Source organism: Elephantulus edwardii, unplaced genomic scaffold, assembly GCF_000299155.1.
Source record: "Elephantulus edwardii isolate Elephantulus edwardi_28Jun2011 unplaced genomic scaffold, EleEdw1.0 scaffold00033, whole genome shotgun sequence".
NCBI classification, from domain to species: Eukaryota; Metazoa; Chordata; class Mammalia; order Macroscelidea; family Macroscelididae; genus Elephantulus; species Elephantulus edwardii.
Genome location: NW_006399783.1, coordinates 6,726,759 through 6,738,461, shown reverse-complemented (window position 1 = coordinate 6,738,461; position 11,703 = coordinate 6,726,759). Strand labels below are relative to the sequence as shown.

The window sequence follows — 11,703 nt, the reverse complement described above, 5'->3', positions numbered from 1 at the left end:
GATCACACAGCCTCAGTTTCCTTATCTGTAACCTGAGAGGTTGCCTCTGCCCATCTGCCCCGATTATTACAGACATTATAGGATGCTGGGAAAGCATAGAAAAAGGATTCTGAAGAACATAAAAAAGCTTTATAGCAACATGAGTTTTCCCCCCCCACTGGAGGCAGGACATCCGTGTGAACCCTGGGGGCTTTGCCCATTATTCGCCTGATTAAACAGCCAGTTCTTCCATGTGCCACTGCTGGGACTGGCTGCCTGCAAGGTGCAGGAGTCCTCCCGAAGAAGGAGGCCTGCAGCGAGGGAGAAGTGGCGTAGGTGATCTAGCACAGGTGGGCAGCCCCCCTGGTTCCAGCTAAAGTCCCGTAGGTCCCTGGCTTTGAGACACTCCTGAGGCATGCCAGCTCGTTAGAAATCTCCCGGGTCACTCACCTCCAGGGAATGTCTGAGCCTTCATAATAGAATATTTTACCAATGCAACATTGGCTGGTTAGTTTTATCCCCTGCTCCTCCCCATCTCCCCTATTTTGCTTCTAGAGTGGGCGAGGCACAATTTCATGCTCGTAACTAGGATATCTGTCTAACATAATATATCTATCTAACATGACATAACATCCAGGATCATAAAGAAAAGTCTTGGGCTTTGTTGACGTGCCAACCCCACTCTGGAAAACTCTCCTGTAGTCTGCATGGCATCCCCTGAGGTGGATTAGCGTTTCACCTACCAGGCATCTGATGATGCTTCTGGGTCTAACCAAGTAAAACGTGGTCAGATGAATGCCTCTCTTGAGGATAGGGACCAGGGCATTGGTGCCATCTTGGAGGACGGTCTCCTGGCATTCCATATGGAGTTGAGTATATTTAGGAATCCCCAGGCCTTGCTTACAGTTTATACATTAATCCACTAACCAAAAGGTTAGAAGTTCATGTCTACACAGAAACACCTTGAAAGAAAGGCCTGGTGACCTAACTTCAGAAAAAGCAGCCATTGGAAACCCTGTGGAGCCCAATTCTACTCTGACACACCTGAGGTCACCGTGAGATGGAAAGACTCAGAGGATCACTGTTAAATTGATTTAAGGAATTCTTGTACTAAACACTAATAATAAAGGGATGAATAAAATAGATGGCATTTGTGTTGCCATGGAGTTTACAGTCTTGTGTAGGAGATGATCAACAACAAAACAAATATGCCATAATCACACACTGACAAGAGGACTAAGAAGGAAGAAGCAGGGTTTGTGGTGAAAACAATCGAGGGGCGCTTAGAGGCATACTGTAGTTGAAGGGGTCAGGACAGGCTTCTTTGAGGACATGACATTGAGCTGAGATGCACAGAATGAGAAGGAGCCAGGCTGGGCTGAGCAGGGCGAAGGATATGATCAGTGGACGTGAGGTGTCTGAAGAACTTAATCGGAGGTCAGTGAACTGATGGACAATGCGGAAGGAGTGGCATGGGATTAGGGTGAAGTTGGAGGAGGGGACAGAGGTCAAATCACAAAGGTTTCCACTTGTATATTTAGGGAGTTTGGAGAGAATGTGCATGAGAAAGTGAAAAAGACCGTGAGGGAGGGGGGAAATAATATGTGCTTGAAAGAATGTGTGTGAGAAAGAGAGAGAGAAAAAGAATAAATATGAGGAAAAACGCATGGGAGAGAGAATGTGTGTGGGAAAGAGAGTGTGTATGTGAGAAAAAGTATATGGAAAAGAGACAGGATATGTGTGATAGAGGAGGAGAAAAGGTGAGAGAATGTGTGTGTCCAAGATAAAGAATATATATGAGAGAATGTGTAGATGAGAAAGACAATGTACATGTGAAAGTGTGTGAGAGAAAGAGTAGTATGAAAGAGAGCATGAGTATGAGAGCTGGGGGTGGGGGGATCAAAGCAAAAGCAGGAGGAAGAAAGGAGAGAGTGTGTGAGTTGTGTGCAAGAGAGATGGCGTTTTTTCCTGGGGAGATGACATATAACTTCCATCAGATTTCCAATGGGATCAGTGATCCAAAAGAATTCTATGAAATTTTCTGAATCCAAATTGCCCTCAGTCAGTCAACTGAAGCTTTAAAACAATTGTGCCAAATGCTATCTCCCCCCCCCCACTCTCTCTCTCTTTGAGATTCCTGGAAGCTCTGCATTCTAAAGCAGAAAGCAGAGCGCATGGAGTGTTATTTCATGGTTTCTTCTAGGGCGGGGGAGGGGTGGTGGTGCACAGGAAGGCGGCAGGTGAGAACAGCGTGAAGCGCAGTGTCCATGGTGACTGGGTGTAGAGTATGGGTGGCTGTGGGGAAAGGCTGCGAGCTCCCGAGCTCCGTTCCGCCTTTTTTGGGCAGCGGGAGCCGGAGGCGGAGGGGATGAGTGATGGGAGCTCTGCAGCTGTCTTCTGCCAGGTGCGACCCTTGCGATTACCAGAGTCAGTGAATGGCTGGCTTCTCTTCTGCCTGCAGCCTCCTCAACGCCAACAAGATCAACTGCCTCCGGGTGAACACGTTTCAGGACCTGCAGAACCTCAACCTGCTCTCCCTGTACGACAACAAGCTGCAGACCATCAGCAAGGGGCTCTTTGCTCCCCTGCAGTCCATCCAGACACTGTGAGTATACCAGCACCCAGGCCTGCCACCGCTCACCTGGGAGTACCCACCCATGGGAGCCCAGGTGCAAGAGACTCCAGACACCTGACCACAGAGAACTCCAAGAGGGGCAGGAACGAGCACGTGCAGGAAGATTTCTAGAGCGCAGTGGGGATGGCATTAAAGGCAGTGGGATAGTCATAAACTAATACAGTAATAAAGGCCATTTTCAATGAGTCGGCTCCAGCCACTGAAGCCCCATGTGTACCAGAGTAGAACTGTGCTCCCGAGAGTTGACCGTGACTGACAGTTCAGAAGAATATCACCAGGCCTTTCATCTGAGGCACCTCTGGTTACACTACAACCTCTAAACTTTAGGTTAGCAGCTGAGTGCATTCGTTGTACTACCCATGGACTCACAAACCACAGTTGTTGCTGAGTACCAACCATAGAGTCAGAACATACCCACAGCTGACCCTCTGGCGGATTTTCAGAAGCAGTTTATCGCAAGGGAGGAGATTGCCCATTCTCCAGCATACAGTAGCAGCCGTGTAACCGCTGCTTGTTTATCAACAAGCTTAGAAACTTCTCAGCTTGCATGTAAATAGTGCTTCTTAAGAACAACCCATGGACTCCACACACAGCAGTAGCTCACCTGCACTGCACTCCTTGCCCAGCATCGTGCTGAGTACATGGTTGCTGTTGTTATGTGCCATGGAGTCACCTGTGACTCATAGTGACTCTATATACAATAGCCCTAAACCCTTTTGTATCCTGTGCCAAGCTCACTGTCTCCGACACACCTACCCCCATTACCCCAGTCACTGAATCAACCCATCTCATTGAAGGTCTTGCTCTCTTGCTCTGTCCCTCCACCCTCCCAAGCATGACGTCCCTCTCCAAGGACTGGCCCCACCTTGCAACATGCCCAAAGTATGTCAGACGAAGCTTCAGAATCCTTGCCTCCAGGGAACAGCCTGGTTTAACCCTCTCCAGGATGTACCTGTATTAAAACTTTACAACTTACAGAAACTCTCAGTGCCTCAATTATTATGATTTCTCTGATTTATAAGTAAGAAAGTCAAGGCCCAGAGAGGTTCAATAACTTATTCACGGTCACACAGCGATTCAGAAGTATATTTGCATGCAAGCAGAGAAGTTCCTGAGCTCGTTTAACCACTGCTGTTACTGTATGCTGAGCAGGAACCACCTCTGCCGATGCCCATTGCCACCAGCACCTCCTCCCATGACAGACCACACCTGTCTCATGGGCCCACGAGGGCCATTGATGTTCCTTTCCTCTTTAGGAAGCATTTCCTTATTCTCAAGCACTGTAGATGTTCATAAATATTTTAGTCAAATAGAAGGCATCTGAGTACAGTTCTCAGCCTGTGTTTTTGATGGCTCTAGCCTCAGCCCTGATCATTAGCCTGAGATCTTCCATAGACCAGCTAAATCGTCTGGCACTCACTGCCCTGCAGCCAGATGAAGACCTGATATGGCATGAAAAAAGCTGCCGTGGATTGTGTGCCAGTCACGTGCCTGGCACTATGTGTGGGGCTTTGTAGAACTGTTCTTACTGAGCCAGTGGGAGCAAGCCCCAATGCTCTAGCAATGATGACGAGAACAGCAGTACCCGCTACTGTATATGGAACACCCACCATATGCCAGGCGCTGCACCAACTGCTCTCTGTGCCTGGTATTACTAAACTTGGAAGAGTAAAAGGCAGTTGGCTGTCAGTTTAGACCCATGGCATTCGATTTACTGTGCCGGTCATAGTTGGTATGGGGAGAGGGAGAGGCAGGCAGTAGAGAGCTTGCCCCAAGTGGTGAGAGATGGGAGGCTGAGTCCCCAGACCAGATGCCAGCTGCATCTGTGACTGTCTTTTGCAGACCACAGGGGTCTCCTCTCTGAATCCTATCTGAAAACAGCCCCAGGCAGACTCAAGCCTCCTGGGGGGACAAGGTGGGGCCCAGAGCCAGGCAGGACAGCAGTGGAGCAGGCGCCCTGGGTCACTCCTGATTGACGGCCACATCCCTCTCACAGCCACCTAGCCCAAAATCCATTTGTGTGCGACTGCCACTTGAAGTGGCTGGCCGACTACCTCCAGGACAACCCCATCGAGACCAGCGGGGCCCGCTGCAGCAGCCCGAGACGGCTCGCCAACAAACGCATCAGCCAGATCAAGAGCAAGAAGTTCCGCTGCTCAGGTAATCAGGTTATGGGGGCCAGGCCCCACTTTCTGACTCAGAATCCAGCAGCCCCAGAGAGGCCAGTAATCCAATCTGGAGGACAGCGAGCCCTGTAATGGCTCCTGGGGAGCATCTTTGCAAATTAAATTGGGGAAATTCAGTTAGCCCTGCAGAAAACCAATTACCTTATGGATTGAAAATAAAACACACACACACACACACACAATAAAAGCAATGGGATGGGTGGAGGGAGGCAGATTCAGGAGAAACAGAATGCAGGCAGCAGATTCTCTCTGAGCTAGTTGAAAGGGGACAGCCCTTGCACATAGGTCCTTTAGAGTTTAAGATTTCTTTTTTCTGTTTGAAAGAGTGATTACTCAAGTATAGGCTAGGCTACAAGTGACATGTAATCTTGAGAACCTCCTCACTCCCTTCTAAGACCAATTTTAGTACTGCACTTGGTGCGTATATAGTGTATTTATAGATTTCCAAAGGCATTTATACTATCTCCTCTGCCCTGGACCAGAATATCCTAATTATGAATAAAACAGCAAAGAGTTGTACTTCTAAAGAACCCAGAGCCTCGCCTATTGCTGTCTGGTCAAGCTCTCCCTAACAGCCACCCCAGCCTATCCTGAGTGTACCCAGGAAAGATTCAAAGAATGACAGTCTATTTTTGCAAGAGTAGGAGCTCTCCTTGACCCAATAGTAAGATAAACAGACAGTTCAAAATTACAATCATTTGTGTCTTTTTCCACTGGGGAAAAAAAAATCATTGAGAGAGCTGAGTTCCCATTGGTGAAGGAGGTGTAACCATGAGGTACTATAGTGGGTTCGACCCAGGACTTTGAACTGGTTCTTCTGGATTCAGAAATATCTGACCAAGTAAAACCAGAATGGACCCAAATATGTAGAATGTGGATGTACTGGAGTAATAACTGGATTGGGAAAAATTATAAATCATGCTGCAAGAAACTTAATCTCCCTTTTCAAAATTAAGGACAGCACACACATTTCATAGCAACCAAGTCTCTTGATCTGTAGGGTAAGAGACAACGGTGCCCTTCTCAAAGATGGCAGGTGACCTTCCTATGTTTATATTGCTACCCACAGTCCTGGCAAAATCATCCTCCTTTAGCGGACTTCTGAAGATGCACACTAAGCCTCTTCTGAGTTTCCCTTTCTAGGGCTTCAATCTATAATTTCTCCTGTTATGGTTATCACTCTAGTATACTCATATTTTAAAAATTTGGGTCTGCTCTAATTTCATTGTATCAATGATGGCTGAACTATTTCAAAGTCCTAGTTAGAACCGTCCCTCAAAACCTATGTCAACAAGAACGGTACTTCTCGCTCAGTCCAAGAGCACCTTAGAGAAGTGTGCTTACCTGGCGAGAATATTGACAAGAAAATGACCACCTGAGAGACCAGGAGGTCAACTTCTGCTTCTTGGAAGTTATCCTTTCTTCTTAACATTTCAATTGAGTCCTTCAATCTAATATCATTTGTGTAGAATTATAAACTAGAGTGGCTTGTTTGTTTTTCTGTTTGTTTTAACAGAAACAAATACTTCAAGAGGTTTTGGAGATACCACAGGGACACAGTCCCGCTATGAGAAGCTGGTCTAATTGTTTTCATAATGGTAGCAATTATGAGAGTGATTTCTCACCTCTGATGAACACTATGTTAAGGTTTTTTTCACCCGTTCTCTAGTATAATTCCCTTCCGCCGGTACTCCTGTAAGGTCACCAGATGAAGCACCCATTCTATAGAAGAGGGGTCCATGAGCTCAGAGCTGAGGGGAACTCCAAGGTTAGAATCCAGGAAATGATGGAGGCAGGAGGGGCCCCTCAGTCTGCTTGCTCCCTGAGGCCATGGCGCATCAGGAGGAAGAGAACATTTGGGAGTGAGATCCAGCTGCTTGGATGACTCCCTTTATCTTCCCCTCGTTCCCCCACCCCACCTATTCCTTTAGCACTTGCCTTAGGTCACTTATAGGGCTAGTTAGTGACTCTGGGAGAAAAGCCTTCTCACAGCCCAGAGCTGTCTCCTCAGCCACAACAATCCTTTCCCAGAAGCCTTTGCTCACAATTGGCACCAGTTCTCCCCGTCTAGTCACCTCTTGTCTGACCAGAGCTTATTTAAATAGTTCTACCAAGCAATTGTTCCCAAGAAAGAAAAGAGAAAAGACAGGACAGGGCAGGGTATCACCTGCCAACTCTGACCCCTTGGTATCCCTTGATTTCTGTCAATAAAATGGGTCCTCTTTTGAGAGTTGGAGTCAGCTCAGGGCCTTAGAACCTCTGTCCTTGACTGACATAATCTTGACAATTACCTAGGAATGCATGTAGGCTGGGATGAGGCATGAAAATGTGGAACTATAGAGAGAACTAACTTGGACCAGGGGAAAACAGAGCATGGGCCAAAGAGACAGCAAAGCTTTGTCTTTAATTCCAGCTCTACCACTAACTACCTAATCATGTAACTAACTAATCAAATAACTAACTTTTGCATTTGAGGAATGCTGGCTTCTTTTCTTAGGTGGGGTAGAAATGGTTAGAAACGTAAAAAAGGAACAGCCCAAAGCCAAGGTTCTTGAACTGACCGTTGTCTAAGATCTCTCTCTTTTCTTTAATCAATATTGAGCAGGATTATTTCTAAAAAGGTAGAGAATTTTAGATCTGTAGTGAACCTGTCATTGAGCACACCATGTGCTTTTATTTTACCTAGTTACAGAAAAGATGTAACAGGAGTAAAGAGAACTACTGCTATGCTCCAAATGCCTTGGCTTTGGAGACCCTGAGACCTAGCTCCGCCTTGGCCCTGGGGGTACAGAAGTCTCAGATATAACGTTCTGTGTTCCCAAGAAGCTCCAGATGCAAGACGAGGGCAAGTGACACGTACTGGATTTGACAGATAATAACCCTGCATTTTACTTTCCCCTAAAAGCACCCCCATTGAAAAGACAGCTGATTTAATTAGGCGCCAATTTGAGGGCTGTTTCTGCAACAGAGAAAGCCCTCCTTAGGCAGGGCGCCCACTCTCCCAGCTGCACTGTGTCTGCCTCTCTCTCACTTTCAGCTGCATCCGCCACCCAGGGCAGCACTAGGGTTAGAGGTGATGCTGCAGGCTGGGGTAATCTGCCTATCAGATTAAGACCTCCTGAGAAAGCACCGGCTGGCTGCCTAGGACCCCATCCCCAGGGAAGCACTTGGCATTTGAAGGATACTGCCTGTTTTCTAATCTGCTCCCCTCTTTGTGAGCAGAGACTCAGTAAGGACAAGAAGCAGCTCTCCTACTGAACAAGTACAGTCACTTACTGTGACTTACAGAGATGGCAAATAGCAATATATTTCTCAGGGAATTAGAGTTTCAAATACTTTAGTAATCATCTGGGAAAGGTGAAGGTCAGAAAAAGAGAGGAAGACCCTCAAAAAAGATGAACACAGTGACTTTAACAGTGGGCTCACACATGATGAGAATCGTGCTGCCAGTGCAGGATACAGGGCAAGGCTCCAATCTGTTGTTCATGGCGTCACTAGGAGTTGCAGTTGACTCACTAGCACCTAATGACAACAGTAAGAATCTAGTCCATTTTGGAAATGAAGACATTCAAGGTTGTGGCTGACAACTGTCAAAGTCAATTTCGAGTCATAGCAACTCTATTTGAAGAGTTGGGTTTTCTGGACTGTGACCTTTCTGAAGCAGATCACCAGGTTTGTCTTCTGATGTCTCTGGAAAGATTCAAACTGCCAACCTTTTGGCTTAAGTAGTGCAGTATTTTACCTTTTGTGCCACACAGAGATGACTTTTGTTTGTTTATAAAAGTATTTCTTCTTTTCCATTGCTGCATAGTACTCCACTTTTTTAATGTATCATAGTTTCTTTAACCATTCATCCATTGATAGACTTTTGAGTTATTTTCATCATTTTGCTATTGTAAGTAATGGTGTAGTTATCATGAGTATGCATATATCTATTTGTGTTACAGGGTTGGGGTTTGGGTTTTTACCTTTTTTTAAATTGTTTTTCATTTATGTATGTTGTTGGTTGTTTTCACTGCCTCCTTTCACCCACCAAACTCATGGTGCTGAGACTTCTCTAAGGTTACAGAGGATTACTTCCAGAGCAAAATCTGAATCCCAGGGTTTCTGACATATTGTCAAGATTCTTGATAACTCAGTCCTTATGCACTTCCATTTCCTTTGGTAGAAAGACACTCTGTTACCAAGCCCCTGCTGAAACTCAGGTATGAAATCTCAGCACTTAGATTCATTCACCGAGTACTGTGTATCTGAGGTTCCAAACAGAGTGGAACCCAGACCACAGAGGTAAGCTCTCACTGGTACCATCAGAGGACTTAAAGAGGAGGAAGGCAAGGCCCAGAGCCATAGACAGGCTCCTCTAGCTGGCCAAGCATTGGAGAGCTCCTATGTATTTTCAAGATACCAAGAACATCTTGTTGATTGAGGCACTTCTGAAAGCAACTTTAAGAGAAGGTGGTACTCTTCTCTCTTTTGTCAGAGGTTGGGGCATGGTCCCAGTCACCTGGCCCTGCCTACAGACTTTTCAAGGTACACACAACTCCAACACAGTGTCACATGGGGCTCAAATGCATAAAAATAGCTCTCGAGGAGAGGTCTTATAAGGAGCAGATACACTTACTTGACCCCCTGATCATTCAAAACAGTTGATTGTCAGATTCCCCATCTCCACTGTTATTCTCGGGCCTGGAGAAAACCAAGGAAGCAGATATTTAGCACTTAAACTAACAAGTTGGTTTCCTGACTCCATCCTTTGCTTAGTTTTAAGAATAGCTGTTATGCAGGGTATCGGTCACTTCCCCTATGACAGTCAGGGTTCTCAAATCCAAGTGATTGTGCACTTTCCAGGTCTGCACTGAAGGCCCCCTGGACTACCCCATCTTTCTCTTTGACTAAGAAAGATGTGTTTTCTTTTGCTACCACACCCTTTTCCTAAAGGTCTTCAAATGGATTGACTGTCTTGTCAGAGATTTCCTCAGAAATCCTGAAAGATATGGAGAAGGCTTCTGAATTGTGGTTGCCCAAAGGAAGCTTTTTCCTAAAGAGCATTGCAACCTTGCTAGGTTTTTACAGCTGAGAACTATCAATTGTTTTTCATTTAGAAGGTAGAAGAGAAGACAGACATGGAAGCACTCTGCTGGAGGGAGGAGTCCTGTGTGGCCAGGCGTGCAGGATATGCACCTAAGTTGAATGTCAGATGAAATACTGTGCTTGAATTTTGAGAACTCATTTCTGGCTTGTTATGACTGGAAACATTGGGCTGTTCCTTCGTTCCCTTGGTTAGGATCTGTTCTGCCCTGAGTATGACTGTTGAGTAACCCCTGCCCTCTCCTGACTTTCTCACTCCCCTGTGTGTCACCCTTGGGGTGGGTTACGAGGGCAGTGGGACTCCTGTCTTCAGAAGCGTTCCGTGGAACCCCACTCCTGGTACTAATCACGCTCAGTGGGGGCCTGCTCCGGCTTCTGCTTCTCCACGCTGCTTCCTCTGAGCGCGCCTGTCCTCTCTCTGATGCTACTGCCTGACCTTGACTCTGACCAGTTGCCGCGGGGCTTTCCTTTGTGCTTGATCTAACCATGTGGTGGAACGATGGAAACGGAACATGGTTCTGTCAAGCACCGCGGAAAGCACCGTGCTCTCCTGCAGCATGGCCCACCGCCGCCACCGCCGCCACCGCTGGACACCTCTTCTCTGCTCTGGAGCACCGCAGTCCACCACCTGCCAGACCCACTCCACCCAGGCTAGCATTCCAGAGGGCAGGTGGTAGAGAGGGGAGCCTCCACCTCCACATCACAAATATGGGGTGAAAGCTGGACAGAGAAGCTACTGGAGACATGCCAGGTCACACCGCACACTGGAGGGGAGTTAAGGTCTATGTTCACTTTTTAACCTAAAATGAAATGGCCAGGCCTTAAATTTAGTCTAAATGACAGCTGAGAGGAAAAAGAAGCAAGGCTTAGTTTAGAAACTACCATTATTGCTCCATTCAAAGGGATCAAGGATACTGAGGCCTTATTGTTTCATGGGTGAATCCCAGCCCCAGTTCTTCTCCCAAGTGTTAGACAGCCCAAGGGGGAATCACTGTTGTTGTCACCCACCTCCTCCCCGCCCACTTGCCCCCTTCATCAGAAACATTTTAAGTGAATACAAGCATGAGAATGAGTGAAGGTAGAATGAGTGTGGGTACCCTGGGGCTCTTTTTGAACTGAACTGTTCTCCTCAGGAGTACTTTGGCTCTGGCCTCCAAGCAACCTAAGTCCTTTGCCTTCATTTAGCTGGGGACCAAAGTGTTGGACTCCTCATGAGTCCTAGTTAGGATGCTGGGTAGGTGCTATGTAGACAAGCCTACTGTCTAATAATAAGGGATCTAGCTATCTCCCATTTTTGCTTGTTTCTTGATAAATCTTAGCCCCACTGTAACCAGGAGATCATGTTGCTCATTCCTACTGTGGAGAATGTCTTCTGTCCTGTGAGAAAGGCGCGTGGTTGAGACCCAAATCCTGGCTTAGAGAGGACAGCTGGGCGCTGGGCTCCTGTCACTGTGTACACCTCTCATTGTCTCATCTCTCCTAGCTTACCCTTCAAAGACAGAGACCTGGTCATTGCTGAGTAATGAAGAACCCTATTAACCTCTGTCAGTATTTTTGTTATTTTTAAACAATATTGAATGCTTATAATACATCAGACACTGAACAATTTCACCTGATTATTTGGTTTCATTTTCACCAACTCTAAATCCAATTTTACAGACGAGGATACCAAGGCTTGGAGAAGTTAACTGACTTTCTCAAGGTCAAGTGTTCAGGCCAGGCTACCTCACCTAGAATTCTGTTCTTTTACTGCCTTCCCAACTACGGGTAATACCATTGTTTGAAACTATTAATTTTTAAAAACAAACAAACAAA

General features: G+C 46.5%; 1 protein-coding gene across 1 annotated transcript in view; it reads left to right on the top strand.

Moving 5' to 3' along the window:
- SLIT3 (slit homolog 3 (Drosophila)) overlaps positions 1 to 11,703 on the top strand; it is a 915,040-nt gene that overhangs the window by 787,347 nt on the left and 115,990 nt on the right. Inside the window, exons 13-14 of the mRNA XM_006884333.1 lie at positions 2,441 to 2,584; positions 4,611 to 4,774. Of these exons, the coding sequence (XP_006884395.1) occupies positions 2,441 to 2,584; positions 4,611 to 4,774 (308 nt within the window). The remainder of the gene's footprint in view (positions 1 to 2,440; positions 2,585 to 4,610; positions 4,775 to 11,703) is intronic.